The sequence below is a fragment of the Lynx rufus genome, unplaced genomic scaffold, assembly GCF_022079265.1.
Source record: "Lynx rufus isolate CCGP_SWC_20201006 ecotype Redwood Valley unplaced genomic scaffold, mLynRuf1.p SCAF_5, whole genome shotgun sequence".
Lineage (NCBI taxonomy): Eukaryota > Metazoa > Chordata > Mammalia > Carnivora > Felidae > Lynx > Lynx rufus.
The window spans coordinates 147610557-147631636 of NW_025814867.1; the positions used below are offsets into that span (position 1 = coordinate 147610557).

Here is a 21080-nt window from a genome sequence, read left to right on the forward strand (position 1 = left end):
TTTATTCCTGGTAAGTAAATGAAATATCCATGAAGTGAAGAAAATCTTATCTAGGCCCTGTGTTAATCTTGGACCTGTTTTTTTAAGTATTTATAGTATATTAGTAAAATACCAAAAGAGGGATGATTTTTGTACCAATCTATATAGTCAAAGTTCAGCAAAAATGTTAGCAGTTAAAGTACAACTAAAATAACTTGTATGTAGACAACAAGGCAGGGAGGGATGCCTGGGTGGCTCAGTCAGTTAAGTATCCGACTCTTGATTTTGGCGCAGGTCATGATCTCATGGTTGTGGGACTGAGTCCCACATGAGGCTCCCTGCTGAGCATGGAGCTGGCTTGGACTTCTCTCTCTCTCCCTCTCTCTCTGCCCCCCCCCCCCCAAAAAACAAAAAATAAGGGAAAAGAAGGCAGGGAAATTCTGCCTGTGAATTCTATCCATTGGATGGGCAACAAAATACTGGCAATGTAGAAATTATAGTCAGGAAGCTAAATAAAGAAAATTATCCTAGTCTGAAACACAGTTTCAGTAGAGACATCAAGAGTAGACCAAGGTCCAGTTTGGAGAGATCTGCGGTGACTGGTATCTACCTACACACGCCACACACACCTCCCCTCCCAGACAACGATGTCTTTAGGCTTTAATTTAAAAGACAAACATGAAATCTTACAAGCACAAAGAACAGAAAACACACACACACACAAATAAGACTTTCTGGGAAAGCCGAGGGGAAGGAATCCCCACAAAAAGAAAAGAAACGGTGCTGTTGCTGTGAGCGCATACATGGAGTGAGCTGAGAAAATTGACTGTAGGAAGAAATGGTAGTTGGGCGGTTTGTAAGGTCTGACAGTTGCAAAAATCACCACAAGAGACACAAGGCTTGGAAGCTGATAAAAAAAAAAAAAAAAACACGTTAAAACAAAAAGGTAGATTGGTTTCAAAGAGCAAGGTTAATGGTTTAAGGTGAAACTAATCAGGCAACTAAGTGATTTGTTTTAGGGACTGTAAAGTGTAGAGATTTCATGTGTTTATTATGAGATAAAATGGAAAAAAAGATTTTGTAAAGGGAAGAGAGAGTCTTCCATTCAGCTGAGCTGCTAATCTTCCTTGATGGATTTCATGTTCCATAAAAGGGTAATGGTAATAACAGTGAACTCTTGATTGTGGACCCAGGCACCGTTCTAGACACACGATGCCTAGACTGAATTAATAGTAATAACAATAATTAAAGATTAAACACTCGATGATTATTCACTAATTCAGTCCTTCGCAATTGCCCTGATTTAGGTGATAATTCTAAATATCCAAATAAGCTTGGCACTTAGCCTCTGGTAGCATTCATGTACTCATTTTTAAAAACCTCTTTGTAAACAGGACCAGATCTTTATCTTTTCCTCACGATACGTGAGATTTTCTCCATGATGTGGCATCATCTTTAAAAACTCTTTTCCACCGTTGGCTCGGTGCTACCTAGACGGCTTTGTGTGAATCCATTTTTTTTTTGCTTTGTTTCCCCAATTGCAGACGAGTTCGATCTGGCAGTGGTATATCTGTCATCAGCTCAACGGCAGTAGATCAGAGGTTACCAGAGGAACCAGTTTTAGAAGATGAGCAACAACAGCTAGAGAAGAAATTGCCTGGTAAGGCAGTCTTTCCATCTCAGTTACATCATATTAGAGGTTTTCCGCCTCTAAGGCAAAGACGGGGGTAAAAAGAAATGTAGCTTCTGACATTCTTGCTGTATTCCCTTAACTGACCTTGGAAAGGAGACACTTTTAACATGTTTTGGATTTGACTATAGGTAGAGAAATAAGAACATTACGGACTTGGCTACTTTTAAACTGAAATCTGATTATTTACCAGCAACCAAAAATTTTATAGCGGTTATTTATAGAACACTCGAAGTTGGTAAACCTTTACAGTGCTTGCTTAGTACCACCAGTGCCGAAATAGGATGTAAAACTGCCTCTTGTTATTTTCTCACACTGTTATAAGAAAATTGGAAACTCCTTAATAACAGGAAGCTATTTTAAATTTAGTAAGAACCTATTTTAAAACACCTTCATTGGAGCGTCTGGGTGGCTCAGTTGAGTGTCCAACTCTTGATTTTGGCTCAGGTCACGATCCCAGGGTCCTGGGACTGAGCCCCGCATCAGGCTCTGTGCTGAGTGTGGAGCTTGCTTAAGATTCTCTCCCCACCCCCTGCCCCCTGCCTCTTTCTCCTGCTTGCACTCTCTCTCAAATTAAAAAAATATATGCAAATAAATAAAATTTAAAAATCCTCATCTATAATAATAAGCTCATCACACTATTAAAATATTCTAGACCAGCTATGAATTATTGATAATGAGATGATAATTGATACTAAGAGGTAAATGAAATTTATTATGGAGTCTCTCCATATTAATTTTCATATTTTCTTATATTTGTCAGTGTCATTTAGCTGCATTTAAAGTGCTCAGTGGTTAACTAGCCTGCTCAGGACACTAGCTCTCCCGATTTCCTCTTTAAATTAAATTTTTTTTCTATTTACTGATAAACTTCTTATTGATAATGTTCTTTATGTGAAGCTATGTGTTGAGTACGGTGAAGAATTTAAACGTTAACAGTGTGGTCCGTACCATCAAGAAGGTTATAATAGAATTGAGGATTTAGGGCATCCATATAAATAATCACCAAAGCAGTACCTAAGTGTGGTAAAGTCCTGAAGACAGTAGCATAGATGCACAGCACAGCTTACTTACACGGGTTGGCATAGACTGGGAAAGGCATGCGGTAGAAATCTCTGTGCAGGAGGTCTCAGTCACGTTGAGACTGAAGATGAATAGGGTCATTACAAGTGGGAAGGAAGAACATTTCAGGTTGGTAATAATGGGAATGATGTCTCAAAGGCAAATAAGGACAGGAATCCTTTGAATATGGAATTTTCTTTTCCTGTCGGTAGTTAGACATTCATTTAGAGTTCTGAACAGGAAGTGACATCATTGGTTTTTTGTTCATGCATTCATTCTTTGAGTAGCCATTTATTATGTGCCTCCTCTGTAGCAGAAACAGGGCCACGTATTGGAACTAAGATGTGTAGGGACCTTTAGGGTTTTTTTTTAAATTGGGGTAAAATTCACATAACAGAAATTTGATCATTAAAAAATATACAGTTCGGTGGCTGTCTTAGGGTGGGCTGCCATAATAAAGTATAGTAGTCTAGGTGGCTTAAATAGCAGAAGTGAATTAATTTCTCACAGTTCTGGAGGCCAGGAAGTCCAACATTAGGATGCTATCCAATTCAGTTCCTGGTCAGGCTGTCTTTGTGGCGTGCAGATGGTGATCTTCTTTTTGTGCCCTCATATCACTTTTCCTTGGTGTGTGCACATGGGAAGAGAGAAATCTCTTTTTCTCTCTTACTGTCTTCCTCTGTTAAAGCCATTAATCCCACCCTCAGGACCTTATCTTAACCCTGATTAAATAACATCACATTAGGGCTTAGACTTCAGCATAGGAAGTCTGCAGGTTATTCAGTCCATGACACTGTTGTTCAGTATACTCACAGTGTTGTGCAGCCGTCAGCTCTGTCTAGTGCTGAGATGTTTTCATCACCCCAAAAGAAAACTCCATACGCAGTGATTCCTGATTCCCCCCCTCCCCCAGCCCTGGCAGTCAGCAGTCTGCTTTCTGCCTCTTGGGGTTTACCTGTCTGGGACATTTCATATAAATGGTCTTGTACAGGGAGTGGCCTTTCACTTATCAACATCGTTTTGATTCATGCATGTTGTAGCATGTATCATTATTACTTCCTTCCTTTCTGTGATTGAGCGGACTTCCAATTTTAAGGTAAAACGGATATACCTCCTCCGCAGTCAGTAAAGGAGCAAGAAGGACAAGAAAACCAAAGCACACTTAACCGTGTTTGGTCTCTAATCCACAACTGTAATGTCTGAGGAATGTCTGTCTAAAGCAGCAAAGACCAAACAGGAATGTGGGAAGAAGCCAAGGAAGGGTGCCCACAGTTACAGATCTCAAGACCAAGTATCAAGTGACAGTTCTGAAAATAGGGCACAATGGGAATGGCGTGCTACACAGGCAGGCCTTGAGAGCTTCTCCTGTCTGGGGTCGGTTCCAAGGAGGAGCATGTGAGGCAAACACAAAATTGAATGGACACTGCTGAAGACATAGGAAGGGACATGAAAACATGAAGGGACATTGGGAATTTATTTTTAAATTTTTTTTTTTCAACGTTTATTTATTTTTGGGACAGAGAGAGACAGAGCATGAACGGGGGAGGGGCAGAGAGAGAGGGAGACACAGAATCGGAAACAGGCTCCAGGCTCTGAGCCATCAGCCCAAAGGGAATTTATTTTTAAAGGAAAAGGAAATGGTTATAAACAGAATGATAGCAAGGATTGAGAAAAAAATGATTGGCTTGGGAAATAAGGCTAAAATTCCTAATTGGTGTTCTCAAAGAAGGAGACTGAATGATGGATTAGAAAAAATTATTTACTGAATGTGATCTGCATAGTGATTAGGGTACATCTTGTTCTTCATTATGAAATGTAGAATACTCACCTACCTACCTCTGCCTTCAGAAATCGTCTTGTTAGAATAGAAGACACACACAAGCACAGTTATAAGCTGAGGAGAGAGAGGTAGGGACGGAAAGATTCATGGTACAGGAAAGTTAGGGGGTCAATTGCTCAGTCAAGGTGATGGAGAAGGAAAAGCATAAACAGGGAAGGAAAGGAGGTTGGTGGTGATACAGAATTGCAGTTTTAGAAAGTTATTCTACAGGTGGTGTTCAGTGTTTTGAATGCCATGACGTGGTATTTGTCATGGAGGGGAGAGTATGTTAGCAAAGAACTTAGGATTTTTTTTTAATTGAGATAAAATTGGTATATAGTACTGTATTAGTTTCAGGTGTACAGCATAATTCAGTGTTTGCATACACTACTACGTGATCATTACGGTAAGTCCAGTTACCATCCATCACCATACAGTTGACCCCCTTCACTCTTTTCTCCCACCCCCAAACTCCCTTTCTCTTTGGTAACCCCCCATTCTCTTTCTATATCTGTGAGTTTTGTTTTGTTTTTATTCCATATATAAGTGAAATCAGATGATATATGTCTGTTTGACTTGTTTTACTTAGCATAATACCCTCAAGGTCCATCCGTGTTGTTGCAAATGATTTCCTTCTTTTTTATGGCTGAATAATAATGCATTTTCTTTATCCAGTCATCCACCGAGAGACACTTAGGTTGTTGGCATGTCTTGGCTATTGTAAACAATGCTGTAATGAACATGGGGGTACAGATATCTTTTTGAATAATTTTGTTTTCTTGGGTAAATGTCCAGAAGTGGAATTGGTGGGTCATCTGGCAGTTTTGTTTTATTTTGTTTTGTTATGTTTTTGAGGGACCTCTATACTGTTCTTCTGTAGTGGCTACACCAATTTACATTCCTCCCGACAGTGTGTGAGGGTTCCCTATTCTCCACAACCTCTCCAACACTTGTTATTCCTTGTCTTTTTGATAATAGTCATTTTGACAGGTGTGAGATGACATCTCATGTGGTTTTGATTCGCGTTTCTGTGATGATTAATGATGATGAGCATCTCCTCATGTGCCTGTTGACCATCTGTACAGCTTCTTTGCAAAAATGTCTACTCAGATCTTCTGCTCTATTTTTTAATCAGATTGTTTTATGTTGCATTGTATGAGTTTTTTATATATTTTAGATACTAGCCCATTATCAGATATGTGATTTGCAAATATCTCCTCTCATTGCAAAGGTTGTCTTTTTATTTTGTTGATAGTCTCCTTCACTGTGCAGAAGCTTTGTAGTTTGATATAATCCCATTTGTTTGTTTTTTCTTTCATTATTCTTGCCTTTGGAATCAGTTCCAGAAAGCAGTGTTCCATGAGTCATGTCAGTGAGCCTAGTCAGTGATGTTTCTGATAGGAGTTTCATGGTTTTAGGCCTGCATTCAAGTCTTTAATCTGTTTTGAGCTAATTTTTACATATGGTGTAAGTGTGTTGTAGACTCTAGGTCTGGAGTTCTCTCTTGTCCAGCAAGAGAGCGGGACTCAGGGTTGAAAATGTGAGAGAGGCTAATACCCAGGAGGAGACAAGAGCCCTGAGTAAGGGTCCTTGCTCCCTTTTTTATTAGGATCAGAATGCTTACAAGTGTGATGGGCATGGACAGACTGTCAGTGAAACCGTGAACTCATGGGCTCATGGGCTTGGGGAAGAGGGGGTTTTGGAGATATACGGTGTTAGGGGTTTGGGTCAATACAAGACAAGCTTCTGGTGCAGGGTGGAAAGTTGTTTATAGCAAACATGAGGCCCCACCTCTGTTTACCTAAACTAGCCAAGGTGACAAGAAAGACGGAGCGTGCTACCTCAGGGTCAACAAGACATCTTTCTTTTGCTAATTAGCTCCACTCTGGGCAACTGGCCCTGCTGTGGTCTATAGCTCTATTTACCTGTTTACCTAATTGGTCCTTCCTTCTTGTGAAAGCAGCTTTCTGCTATTGTCCTATACCTTTGCCCTTTACTGGGGACCTTTGCCCCCTTTACCTAATCTTATTTACCTACTCTTGTTTACCCAAACTTGGGTGTGTTCATCCTATGGCTTTCTAATTCTTTATGCCTTGTTAACCCATCAGTGCAGGCTCAGGGAATTCCTAAGCTTGTTCCCTGCAAGAGTGGTCCAGTTTCATTCTTTTGCATGTGGCAGTTTTCTAGCACCATTTATTGAGGAGACTTTTCTTTCTCCATTGTGTATTTTTGTTTTATTTGTTGTAAATTAGTTGACCATATAAGTGTGGGTTTGTTCCTGGGCTCTATTCTGTTCCATTCATCTGTGCCTGTTTTTATGCCAATAATACTGCTTTGATTACTACAGCCTTGTAGTATAGTTTGAAATCAGGGAGCACGATACCTCCAACTTTGTTCTTCTTTCTCTCAAGTCTGCTTTGGCTATTCAGGGTCTTTTGTGGTTCCATATAAATTTTAGAATTATTCTAGTTCTGTGAAAAATGCTATTGGAATTTTGATAGGAACTGCATTGAATTTGAAGGTTGCTTTGTGTAATATGGACATTTTAACAATATTAATTTTTCCAATCCAATTCTGATCATGGAATACTTTTCCACTGAATTATGTCTTTTGTTTCTTGCATCAGTGTCTTAAAGTTTTCAGTGTACGAGTCTTTCACCTTCTTGGTTAAATTTATTCCTAGGACTGAGTCTCTCTCTCTCTCTCTCAAAATAAAGAAACATTAAATTAAAAAAAAATTTTTTTTTAATTTTTTTTAATGTTTTATTCAATTTTTGAGGGGGGGGAGAGACAGAGACAGAGACAGAGACAGAGAGTGAGTGGGGGAGGGGCAGAGAGAGAGGGAGACACAGAATCCGAAGCAGGCTCCAGGCTCCGAGCGGTCAGCACAGAGCCCGATGCGGGGCTCAAACCCACGAACTGTGAGATTGTGACCTGAGCCGAAGTCGGACGCTTAACCGACTGAGCCACCCAGGCGCCCCCCCAAAAAAATTTTTTTTAAAAAGGGGCGCCTGGGTGGCTCAGTTGGTTGAGCGTCCGTCATGACTTCGGCTCAGGTCATGATCTCACACTTGTGAGTTCTAGCCCCACGTATGGCTCTGCTGACAGCTCAGAGCCTGGAGCCTGCTTCAGATTCTGTCTCCCTCTCTCTCTGCCCCTCCCCTTCTTGTGCTCGCTCTCTCTCTCTCTCTCTCTCTTCTATCTCAAAATAAATAAACATTAAATTAAAAAAAATTTTTAAATTTATTCCTAGGTATTCTTTTTGATGCCATCATGAATGGGATTGTTTTCTTAATTTTCCTTCTATTGGCTAATTATTAGTACTGTATAGAAATGCAACTAATTTCTGTATATTGCTTTTGTATTCTGCAGTTTACTGAATCAAGTTCTTGGTTCTAAAAGGTATTTAGTGTCCTCGTGGTCACAGGCAGGCACAGGCAGGAAGGAAACTTGGGGAGTTCTGGTTTGCATTTATACTACAGATTTCAAATGTGCCACCGAATGTTTCCTTTGAAAATAGTGTTGAAAATCATGACTTTTCATAGTTTCTCTGCTTCTCGTTTTAAAGTAACATTTGAGGATAAGAAGCGTGAGAATTTTGAGCGTGGCAACCTGGAACTCGAAAAGCGGAGGCAGGCTCTCCTGGAACAGCAGCGCAAAGAGCAGGAGCGCCTGGCCCAGCTCGAGCGCGCGGAGCAGGAGAGGAAAGAGCGGGAGCGCCAGGAGCAGGAGCGCAAGAGACAACTGGAGCTGGAGAAGCAACTGGAAAAGCAGCGGGAACTAGAACGGCAGAGAGAGGAGGAGAGGAGGAAGGAAATCGAAAGACGGGAGGTAAGCAGCCACGGAGCCACCCCCACAGTTAGTGCCTGTGGCTTGCTCCCCTTCTCTCTTAATTGGTCAGGTGGCAGGTTAACACAGTCTCCTTCCTTTTACAGTTGCGTACTTTTAGTATGTTCACCAAGCTGTGTGACCCTGTCTGATTCCAGAGCACGTTCCTCACCCCAAGAAGAACTCTCTTCCCCATTAAGCAGTTACTCCCCACCCGCCTCTCCCTGCCCTTAACAGCCACTCATTTATTTGTTTTCTGTGTCCACAGGTTGGCCTGTTGTGGACATTTCACAAGTGGGATCATATACCATGTGCCCTTCTGTGTCTGGCTTCCACTTAGCTTGTTTTCAAGTCCCAAGTTGTAGCGTGAATCAATACTTTATTCCTTTTTATGACCAGATAATACTCCAGTACACGGATGTACCACATTATATTTATCCATTCATGAGTTGATGGACGTTTGAGTTGTTTTCAACTTTTTTGACTATTATGAATAATGCTGCTAAGAACATTCACACTCAAGGGGCGCCTGGGTGGCTCAGTCAGTTAAGCTCCCGACTCTTGCTTTCAGTTCCGGTCACCATCTCGTGGTTCATGAGATTGAGCCCCCCCTTCGGGTGCTGTGCTGACAGTACGGAGCCTGCTTGGGGTTCCCTCTCTCTCTCTCTCCCTCCCTCCCTCCCTCCCTCCCCCTACCCCATTTACATTTGCGTGCTCTCAAAATAAATAAAAACTAAAATATATACATATATTTATAACTATATGTATATATACACATATATATATAAAAATATTTACACTCAAGCTTTTGATAATTCAGTCTCTTAACAAAAACCACTGATATTTGTTGAGAATTTTTCAGACTTTCTTCTCTGCATTTAAAAATGTATGTAGCAATATAAAAGGTTATATATGGTTGGAGAGGTTGGGGATTTAGTGCAATTTTTTTTAAAGCCCTGTAATGATCTCATACTAATTATATTGTCTGTGCCCTTTTTTTTCCACTTTAAAAAAACGTGTGTGGGAAATCTTCAATATATTGGATGAAAGGCCTCATCAATTTGGTGCCATACTGGATAAGGGCTAAGCCAGTCTTTTGTCCGAATTTCCAGTTAAGCACATTGCTACTGAGGCAATGCCATGATTCTTTTGTGTGAATGAAATCTATTTTATAGATGGGAGATTTTCCTTTATAAAAACACAAAACACAATACTTTGGTTTCATCTCCTTTTATTGCTTCAGAAAATTTAGGGCAGTAAGCCTCTGTTCAGGCAGAGACACACAGATACCAACGGGGTTTTAATTTCCAGAATGGACAGCCAAAGGACTCAATGCCTTCCTTTCCTCTGTGTTTTTTTTTTTTTCCAAGACACTTTAGAGTATTTATTAAGAACTATTTAATAGGCATTTACCAGGTACCAGGCATTGATAGTCCCTAGAGATATACTGAAGGATAGTATTCCACCTGTCCTCTGGCCTGTAAAAGGGTAGTTGGAGTAAGTAGCAATTACAGTAAAGAGTGCCAGGTGCTCTTTACCCAGCAGCCATCAGAGTCAGCTCTGAGGAGGGCTGACGTGGCCACAGAAATTACAGAAGCTTCTGTGGTAAAAGAAGATGAATGATTAGGGGGCTGGAGGGCAACAAATTTTAAGACTTGAGGTAAATAATTTCTTTTTGGGTAGAAGAAAGTTTTGTTTTGGGGGGATATTTCTTGTTCTTTTTGTTCTAGGGGTTTGGATTTTGATTTTACTAGATTTTACTAGATTTTTCCTTATCCTCCATGAGTCAGTAAATAAGGAAGAAAGGTTATTTTTTTTATCACTTCAAGCACTCTTGAAGGCACAAACAATCAAATTGCAACGATGACATGAATCCTGTCCTCATCTTATCTAATAGCCTTTCTAAATATTCTTTTTTTTTCATAGAAGGAATACTACATTTGTATAAATTTTGTGTTGCTATTTTGTAATAGAATTTCTTGCAGTGTGTAACATTTTATCCCTGAAAGAAAAGACTTCCTAGATGTTATGTTTATTAAGAGACATTGTATAATGTAAGCACTAAAAAATTAATAAGCTGTCTGTTTGTAAATGTCACAGGCTGCAAAACGAGAACTTGAAAGGCAACGACAACTTGAATGGGAACGGAATCGAAGACAAGAACTACTCAATCAAAGAAACAAAGAACAAGAAGACATAGTTGTACTGAAAGCAAAGAAAAAGACTCTGGAATTTGAATTAGAAGCTCTAGTGAGTGAAGTTTGATTATGCTTTGGGAATACAGTTGACCCTGCGCAGTCAGAACTCTGTAACTCCTGACTCCCCTAACACATAACTACTAGTAGCCTACTGTTGACTGGAAGCCTTACTGATAACACAAATAGTTGATTAACACATATTTCATATGTTATATTTATCATATACTGCATTCTTTTAATAAAGTAAGCTAGAGAAAAGAAAATGTTGAGAAAATCATAAAGAGGAGAAAATGCATTTACAGTACTGTACTGTTATTTAAAAACATTTTTTTTAACTTTATTTATTTTGAGAGAGCGCAGTGAGGGAAGGACAGAGAGAGCGGGAGATAGAGAATCCCAAGCAGGCTCTGCACTGTCAACTTGGAGCCCGATGTGGGGCTCAAACTCATGAAACCATGAGATCATGACCTGAGCCCAAACCAAGAGTAGGATGCTTAACCGACTGAGCCACCCAGGCGCCCCAATACTGTACTGTTATTTATCGAAAAAAATCCGTGTGTATGTGGACCCCTGGAGTTCACCCTCGTGTTGTTCAAGGGTCAGCTGTACAGTAACACTGAACCATTAAAAATGGTAATAATAATAATTTTTCATGTGTTAAAGAATGATAAAAAGCATCAACTAGAAGGAAAACTTCAAGATATCAGATGTCGATTGACCACCCAAAGGCAAGAAATTGAGAGTACGAACAAATCCAGAGAGTTGAGGATTGCAGAAATCACCCATCTACAGCAACAGTTACAGGTGAGAAAACACATCCCTTAACAGCTTTTTGGCTTTCCCTGCTTTTCCTCTGATTCATTTCACTCATTTATTCCTACAAGCACCCAGCCTCCATGAGGTACTGGGCTCTGGGAAGCAAATACGAAGTTGACAAAGCCCTGGTCTGAAAAGGAGGCTGTCAAGGAAACAAACTCAACATGCTTGCTGAGCATTGCTGCGTGCCAGGCCAGACGCTCTCAGAGGCGCTGAGGGTCCAGCAGTGAGCGGAGATGAGAGCCCCCCCTTCACGGAGCTTACCTTCTATCTGCAGGGCAGGACACCGACAAAAGAAGTCAAGTGTGTACTCTTAGAGTATGAGAGTGAGTAGGAAACAGAGTCCTGGAGAGAAGGAGGGCAGTTATTTATTATTTTTTTTGTAAGATTTTATTTTTGGGGTGCCTGGATTGGCTTAGTTGGTTTGAGTGTCCGACTCTTGATTTTGGCTCAGGTCATGATCCCAAGGTTGTGGGATCAAGCCCTCATCAGGCTCTTTACTAATCATGGAACCTGCTTAAGATTTTCTTTCTCTCTCTCCCTCTCTCCTTCCCCCCCTCCACCCCTCTCCCCCACTCACACTCTCTCAATAAAAATACAATAATACAACAAAAATTATTTTATTTTATTTTATTTTATTTCAAGTAATCGCTACACCCGAGGTGGGGCTTGAACTCAAAACCCCAGGATCAAGAGTCGCACATTCCACCAACTGAGCCAGCCAGGCGCCTGCAAGGGCAGTTTTTTAAATTAGGTGGTCAGGACAGGCTTCCCTGTAAGGGTCCATTTGAGCAAAGACTTGAAAGAGAGAAGCGGTTAAGCCGTGTGGCTTTCTGGCAGAACGAGCTGTAGGTACGGAGACAGCAGTGTGAGAGCTGTGAGGCTATAGCCCGTGTTTGGGATGTGCTTACAGCAAGGAGGCCGCTGTGGTTGGAACAGGCAGGGACTGGATCACCTGGGACATGTAGTTCACTCATGAGACTTTGACTTTACCGTGATCATCACAATAAGGGAGTGCGGCTCAGTATTTTAACGGGAGTATGAGAGAGAATTATACTGAATAGTTGGGGACATAATGGAATGCTCTCAGCAGTTCTGCTTCCGTTTATTAGGTATCCAGAGTTGACCACCAAGTTGCATAATATCACCTGGTTTGGTTTCATTTGTTGAACTGGGGGCAGGGGATGTCAAATTCATGTAGATGCTGTTCTGCTTGTCATCATGAAAGATGATCATTTTTGAGGTTTGTGACTTTCCTCAGCCTGATGATTTGAGATTTATCCATACTTGTGAGCAGATCAGTAGATTGTTCATTTTCATCCCTAAGTAGTATTTCCTGTTGATTGACATTTGGGTTCTTTCCGGTTTGGAACTTTTATGCATAAAACTGCAATGGGTATTTATTTGCAAGTCTTGATGTGGAAATATGTTTTATTTCTCTTATTTGTGTATTAACTTTTAGGAATGGAATTACCGTGTCCTATAAATATAGGCTAACCCTACGGGAGACCGTCAGACTGTTTCCAGGGTGGTTGTACCATTTTACTTTCTTTCTACATTTTGCACTTTACATGTGTGAGTGCTTCAGTAGTTTCTCATCCTGGCCAACACTTGCTTTGTCATTATTTGTAATGAATATTTCTGATGGATGTGTCACAGTATCTCATGTGGCTTTAATTTGCATATCCCTGAAAGCTAGTGGTGTTGGGCCTCACTTCCTACGTGTATTGGTATGTATCTTCTTGTGTGTGTCTTTTGTGAACAGATCTTTTGCCCATTTTTTGTTGGGTTATTTACCTTACTGTGGAACTGTAAAGAGTTCTTTATATATTTTTGTATCAAGTCCTTTGTCAGATATTTTTACCTTCCCTATAGCTTCCATTTTTGTAATGGTGTTTTTTTTTTTTTTGTTTTGTTTTTGTTTTTTTTTGTTTTTTTTTTATATGAAGTTTATTGACAAATTGGTTTCCATACAACACCCAGTGCTCATCCCAAAAGGTGCCCTCCTCAATACCCATCTGTAATGGTGTTTTTTGAGAAGTTTTAAGTTGTCGGGAAGTTCAGTTTATTAATTTTTTCTTTTATGGTTTATGTTTTTTTGTGTTCTAAGAATCTTTGGCCATCCCAAGGTTGCAGACATTTTCTCTTAACGTTTTCTTCCAGGATTTTTACAGTTTTCTCTTTTATGTTTAAATCTGTAATCCATTTCACATTGATTTTTATGAAAGTGTAAAGTAAGGGGTGAGGCTCATCTTTTTTTTTTCCATACCAATACCCAATTGTTGTAGCAACATTTATAGAAAACACTGTCCTTTTCCCTTATTGAATTACCTTGGTTGTTGAAAATCAATTAATGTGAAATCTTCAGTAGTATTCTTTTTTCAAATTATTTTGGCTATTTTACATCCTTTACATTTCCACGTAAGTGTTAGAATTTGCTTGTCAGTTTTTACAAAAGATACTTAGAATTTTGATTGGTGTTTCATTGAATTTATAGATCAATTTGGGAAGAATTGACATCTTAACAATATTGAGTCTTATGCTATATTTCTCAATTTTATTCAGGTTATATTATAGTTTTCAATGTATACGTTTTGTGTATATTTTACAAAGTTTATCCCTGTTTTGTGGTTTTTTGACTCTGTTGTATATTGCATATTTTTACTTCAGTTTCCAATTGATGCCAGTATATAGAGACAGAATTTTTATGTGTCAACCTTATATCTACAATATTGCTTAACTCATTTTCGGCTTCCTTAGAGTTCCTATGTATAAAATATATGGTCTGTGAATAGAGACAGCTTTATTGCTTCCTTTCTAACCTATGTACTTTTTATTTCTTCGTCTTAACTGAATTGATCACAGCCTCTAGTACTATGTTAAATAGAAGTGGTGAGAGTCTCTATCTTAAGGGGAAAGCATTCAATTTCTGACTATTAAGTATGATGTTAACTATAGGTGTTTTTGTTGGATTCCCTTTATCAAGTTGAGGGACTTCCTTCCTGTTCCTTTTTTGCTGAGAGTTTTAGTCATGAATGGGTGTTGAATTGGCTCATAACTTTTTTTTTCTGCATCTACTGAGATGTTCACATGTTTTTTCTCCTTTATTTTGTTCATACGGTGATTTATGTTGATTAAAATTTGAATGTTAAACCAACCTTCTATTCCTGAGATAAAACCATATTTGGTCATGGTGTATTGTCATTTAAAAAAATATTTAACTTGATTCAATTTGCTATTACTATCTTTCACTTAAGTTCATGAAAGATATTGGTTTATAGTTTTCTTGTAATATCCTTACCTAGTTTTGTTATCAGGGTAATAAATGAGAAAATAGTTGGAGAGTATTCTTTCCTCTATTTTCTAAAAAAGTTTGTGTTGAAATGGTGTCTTTTCTTTAAGTTTTTCAGTCATCAGTGAAATAAATCATCTGGGCCTGGAGTCTTTTTGTTTGTTTGTTTGTTTCTTTTTTTTTTTTTTTTTTTTACTTTTATTTTAGAAAGAGAGAGCTGGGGAGGGGGCAGAGGGAGAGAGAGAATCTCAGGCAGGCCCCACACTCAGCAAAGAGCCCAACTTGGGACTCTATCCCAGGACCCTGGGATCATGACCTGAGCCAAAATCAAGAGTTGAACACTCAACTGATTGAGCCACCCAGGCGCCCCTTGTGGTAGGACTTTTAATGCAAAATGTATTTAATAAATATAGGTAGGACTTAATAAATATTGTGGTAGGACTTTTGCAAAATGTATTTAATAAATATAGGGGTATTTACATTTTCTGTTTCGTCTTGAGTCTAATGATTTGTATCTTTCAGTGATTTTTTTCGTTTCATCCAAGTTGTCAAATTTATTTGTATAAAGTTGTTTTATAATATTCTCTTATTCTTTGCAAGTCTGTAGTATCTATAGTGATGTCACTTCTTTCGTTCCTGATCATGGGAATTTGTATCTTCTCTACCCCTTCCGATTTTTCCTTTTTCCCTTTCTTTTCTTTCTCATCCTCCTCTTCTCCATCAATCTAACTAGAAGTTTATTGGTTTCATTGATTTTTTTGAAATAAACTTTTGGTTGTGTTGATTTTTCTTTATGGTTTATCTGTTTTCTGTTTCATTTACTTATACTCTTTATTATTTCCTTCCACGGAACTACTTATTTTGGCTATAATTTCCTTTTTTCTAGCTTCATAAAAAGGAAGCTTAGATTACTGAACTTGAACCTTTTTTCATTTTTGATATAAACATTTTAAGGTATAAATTTCCTTCCAAGCATTATCATAGCCATATTTCACAAATTTTTAATGTGTTTTCATATTCATTCAATTCAAAAGCCTTTTTATTTCCTTGGTAATTTCTTCTTTATTTAGGATTATGCTGTTTAGTTTCCAGATATTTGGATTGTTTCCCATATATTGTACTGATTTCTGATTTATTTATATTGTAAACTGTGAGCATAGTATGTATAATTTCAATTCTTTTTAATCTTTTTGAGTTTACTGTGACTTATTTTATGACTCAGCATATGATCTATGTTGGTGATTATTTTATGTGCACTTGTAAAGAATGTGCACTCTGTTGTAGTTGGGTGGAGTGTCCCATAAACGTCAATCAGAGCAAATTGATTCATGGTGTTTTTTGTGTTTTCTCTGTCCTTACTGATTTTGTGACGTCTTCCAGCTGTTGCAAGAAGGGTGTTGAAAGCTCTAGCATTATAAATTTTTCCATTTTCTTCCCAGTTCTGTCATTATTTTTTCATGTACTATGAAGTCCTAATTGATTTGAGATATTAGGATATGACATACAATGTAAATAGTATCAGATGTTCACTGCTAGAAGTTGTTTGAACATATTAAAAAATGCATGTACCTTTTAAAAGTATATACTTCTATATGGTAACTTTATATATATATATATATCTATATATATATCTTTCATTAACTGTGAGAAGTTTCATAAAATATTCTTTTGGAAAATTTAGGAGTGAAGGCCATGTGTTTATTATCTCACCGAATGCTCTGTGACCAAACACATTTTTATTATTGAACTTTGACACTTAGTATGTTCACTTATTGATAATAAAATACAAATCAGGGTTCCTGAAAAAGTAGTGAAGTGGAAAATAACACATGGTTTGAAGTAGGCCATGTATATCACAGGTTATGAGATGTTGGTTCCCTTTCCTTACCGGAAATTAGCAAATATTTGCTATGTAGCTGAGTCAGGTGGCCCTTCATATTAGTTTGACTTATTTCAGAAACTTAGGTTGGCATTTAAAAGTGATGTTGAGGGGCGCCTGGGTGGCTCCGTCGGTTAAGCGTCCGACTTCAGCTCAGGTCATGATCTCGCGGTCCGTGAGTTCGAGCCCCGCATCGGGCTCTGTGCTGACAGCTCAGAACCTGGAACCTGCTTCGGATTCTGTGTCTCCCTCTCTCTCTGACCCTCCCCTGTTCATGCCCTGTCTCCCTCTGTCTCAAAAATAAATAAACATTAAAAAAAATTAAAAAAAATAAAAATAAAAATAAAAGTGATGTTGATATAAGTAAAATAGTCTCTGATCTGAGCTAGGCTTTATCTTGATGCATCATTGTTTATCTTGGTTCAGGAAAGAAACTTTGGGATTGGGTATAGTAAAGGGCCTTTCCTCAGTTGAGGGAGGAGAATAGGAGAAGCTCAGTTGGCTGGCCCTTTCTGGGGAAACAGTCTGAATTGTATATTCTTTTTTGTCCAGATTTGGGGAAAGGGATATGGATTATTCGTATGAGAAGATGCTTCCAGATCCTCTCTGTTGAGTTAAATCTCTCTACTATTCAGACTTGGAGCACACAGAAATTTATTGTATATAAGCCAGTCTGTATCTAAGGATGGTTGTTCCAAAAAGACTGTTCCTTAGCCTGTGATGAAGATTTTCAATTAAGGCATTTTTATTTTTTGATACCAAAATTCAATGCAAAGAGATTTTATTTTCAAGTTTTTATTTAAATTCCAGTTAGTTAACATATAGTGTAATGTTAGTTTCAGATGTAGAATTTAGTGATTCATCACTTACAACACCCAGTGCTCAAGGTAAAAATGAACATCAACTATTTGTTATTCTGTGCTGGAAAGGCTGTTACTTAACTGAAATGTGTAGAAACGACATAGGACAATTTCAGTTGAAAAGCAACTCTAGTGCCTAATGGGTCATCCACAAAAACTCAAATAGCCTTTGAGTGAGTTAGCTTTTTTCTTATATCGGTTAAAAAATAGTTGGTTCAAGACTTTCGTGTACCTGTTTAAAATTGTAGGTCCATCCTCAGTGGCTGGAAAACATATATGGCAGCCAAGATTCTGTTGTTAGGAATCTCATTTTGATGTCTGTTTCCATCTTCAGGTGTATGGTAAACCTCACTTCAGCCCTGTGAAATATCCAAGTTCAGAATAGAGTCGTTCCTGTTCAAACCACTGAGTCAGTTTACAAACAAGGTCCCTGTATTTACATTTGATCCCAGTGCAAGGGAGAGATCATTCCTTTCAGTTTTCTCTGCTGAGTTGTACTTAGAGTACTTTTTTTCAAGCTTATAAATAGACAGTAAGTCAACAAAAATTTAAGAAATGTCAAGAGAGCCATAACTGTCTTAGCTTTATTTCAGTGAAAAGCATTTGGCAAATAGTTAATTGCTTGGCAAGAAAGCAGGCGCTGCCCTGACTGATTAGATGCAGTTTCAACATACAGGATTTGGGGATGAGATTAGATGAATCTTTGAAGGATGAGAAAGCTGAGTTCTGTCTGCTTGGCCAGAACATAGGTTTCGTAGGTTTCCTTGTCATTTCATTGTTGTTTTCCTCCTTCTCTCCTAGGAGGCTCAGCAAATGCTTGGAAGACTTATTCCAGAGAAACAGATACTCAATGACCAATTAAAACAAGTTCAGCAAAACAGTTTACACAGTAGGTGTTTTCTTTTTCAAATTGGCCTTTATCCTTTCCTAATGGTAAGAATTTCCTCCAGTGTAATGAGACCATTTAAAACGCGTTTTCCTCACTGCCAGTTTTCTTTTCTTACTTTGCCATGTTTTTCTAAAATAGGAGATTCACTTCTGACACTCAAAAGAGCATTAGAAGCAAAAGAAGTGGCTCGTCAGCAGCTCCGAGACCAACTGGATGAAGTTGAGAAAGAAACCAGGTCAAAACTACAGGAGATTGATATTTTCAATAATCAGCTGAAGGTAACTATCCATTGTGTTCCTACATCTACGTCCTACCCTTTAATTTTTCTAACTGGCCAGATGATTAGTTGATATTTAGTCCCAGGTAGAAAAATTTATTATGCTGGTTTGTCCGCCTTCCTGAAAGCCTTCATACTTACCCTGCAATCTGAATTGCACTTGTCTCTTTAACATATAAAGATGAATTTGGTGTTTGTTAAATGAAAGCTGAGGGAGGGGCCCCCACATGACACCTGTCTTCAACCTGAATTACATTTTTATACATCTCCATCCTTTTGTCTGTTGCACACTACATCAAGTCGGAGTCCAGAAGCTAGGCTCCAAAAGAGTCTGTCTTTTGTTCTTTGAAGACGACTAGAAAGGGATTGTTTTCCCTTTGAAAACTACCAATTGTTCTGCCACTTCTTACCTTCAAGATTGTCCTTGAATGGGAGTCTTTATTTTGTTACTTCACATTTTAAAGTGTTATTATTTAATGGAGTAATGGCTTTTGCCCCTGTGGCAGAAGTGGTAGATGGTTTTGTCACGTTTACATCATAGAATTTAGGAAAATGCCAAAGCGCTTAAGGAATGTAAAAGTGGTTATGACAGCCTCCTTGTGATTGGTGCCTTTGATTTAACTTCAGTTTTATCATCTTAAGACTGTTACAAGAAAACCAGAGTGCAAGGCAGTTAATTTCCTACCAACAATGAGCATATACTGTAGATTTAAGTAAATACTGGAATTTTTAGTCAATTATATTCTCATAATAAATGGACCATACTTTTCATTTTCATTTCCCATCTCAAAATCCTTTATACTTAATTCTGATTTTGCTTTTGGCACTAGGAAAAAGTAAAACTCCTTTATTATTAAAAAGAGGGAAAAAACCCAGGAAGACTATTTAAGATTTTAGTTGGCCTTTGGAATGAGATTCTAAGCCATATTGTTCAGACATCTGAGTCTGAGGTATTTGCGTCTCCCCCTCACCCCCGCCTCCCCAGAGTAAGAGGTAATGAACTTTTCTCAACCAACTAAGTGTTTTTCTTTGCTTTGATTCTTACACAGAATATGTACTTGGGTGTGGGGGTCTATATGTATGTTCCATACTTGTACGTATATCACTGTATGTGATATATAAGTACTGGGAGTAGAGCTGTAAGTTCTCCCTCTCTAGAATAAGCCCAATAAAAATGCTCACATTAACTCTCACTGTAACTTGTCACTATTTCAAGCAAAAAGAATATGATTACAGTGCTTTTTAATAGTCTCTTAGAATATAAACTGTTAAATGTTCAGGTATCTTCTGAACCCCAGGCAGTAGTCCAGATTTCTGCCTTGATCTTAGGATTCCTTTCTCTAGAAATTGGACTCCCAAAACAAAGTTCATGTATTAGAGGATGACCCTGCAGTGGATGATTTTTTCCCAAATGCCGAGTCTATTTATGGATCATTTTGGCCGTTGAATTGCTGTTGCCATCACTGAGTCCCTGTTACTGTGTTTGATTGATGCTGCCTTTACTGTTAGAGTTGCTGATACAAAGTCTAACTTTAGCCCTTTATCCCATTTTATTCCTTTTCCCAAATATATTCATTTTTAAATAAGAATATTTCTTTCTGTCTTCATTTTTATTTTGGTTTTCCATTATTAACTTTAGTGTAGAGAGTAAAAAAATTACAGGCCAGTATAGCTTTACTGTTTTATTTAACAACTGATTTGGAGAACTCGACAAATATGTTTTATTGCCTTACGGTTATTATTTCTAGTATTCCTCTCATGCCTGGTGAAACCACAACAGAAACAGTTAAATTGAACAATCAAAGGGTTTATAATTTGATTGAGACAACTCCAGAGGCAGATTTAAGACTTCGTCTCTTGAGTATCTCCTGCCTACTTTTCTTTGTTGTAGTCACATTGGAAAATATGAAGCATTTTTTCCCTGACTTTAGAGCATGTATTCTTTAGTAACTGTAACTCTTGCATGATGAGATGGACCAGGAGAGCCAGCATTCGGACCCCTGGGGTTTCCTCAGTGCCTCTCTTAATACAGTGGTGCCTTTACAGCATTCACACTAATGATGCAAAAATTACTTTGGTCTTGCTGGGAGTGAAACCTTGGCGATTGTCCAGTCATTTCACACACCTTATCTAGTTGGTGTGAACTCGCTATATCTGAAACCTCCTCCTCCCAAAAGGAAACCAGCTGGAAAGTGTAGAAGAGAAATGAGGACTTAGCAGTTTTATTTCATATTCATGTAGATTGTTCCCCTAGGAGAAGAGTGTAATTCACTCATTATCAGCTAGTATAGTGACACTGGAGAGGTCCCTCACAGCATGCAGCATTTTAAAATTAGGAGACAGAACATTAAACCTGTATTCAATGGCTGGCTCCATGAATGAGGATTCTATTTAACAAAAACCAATTTCCATATTTCTTTGGTAAACAACTACTTGTAATAAGTCATCTGCTTCTTTTGGTGCACACTCAAAGTTCTGTCTAGTCCCATAG

General features: G+C 38.4%; 1 protein-coding gene across 1 annotated transcript in view; it reads left to right on the forward strand.

Annotated features, from left to right (window-relative positions):
• The window catches only part of ITSN1 (intersectin 1), a 218383-nt gene that overhangs the window by 104498 nt on the left and 92805 nt on the right, over positions 1-21080 (forward strand). Inside the window, exons 11-16 of the mRNA XM_047099240.1 lie at positions 1524-1639; positions 8119-8381; positions 10479-10628; positions 11240-11380; positions 18225-18312; positions 18451-18590. Of these exons, the coding sequence (XP_046955196.1) occupies positions 1524-1639; positions 8119-8381; positions 10479-10628; positions 11240-11380; positions 18225-18312; positions 18451-18590 (898 nt within the window). The remainder of the gene's footprint in view (positions 1-1523; positions 1640-8118; positions 8382-10478; positions 10629-11239; positions 11381-18224; positions 18313-18450; positions 18591-21080) is intronic.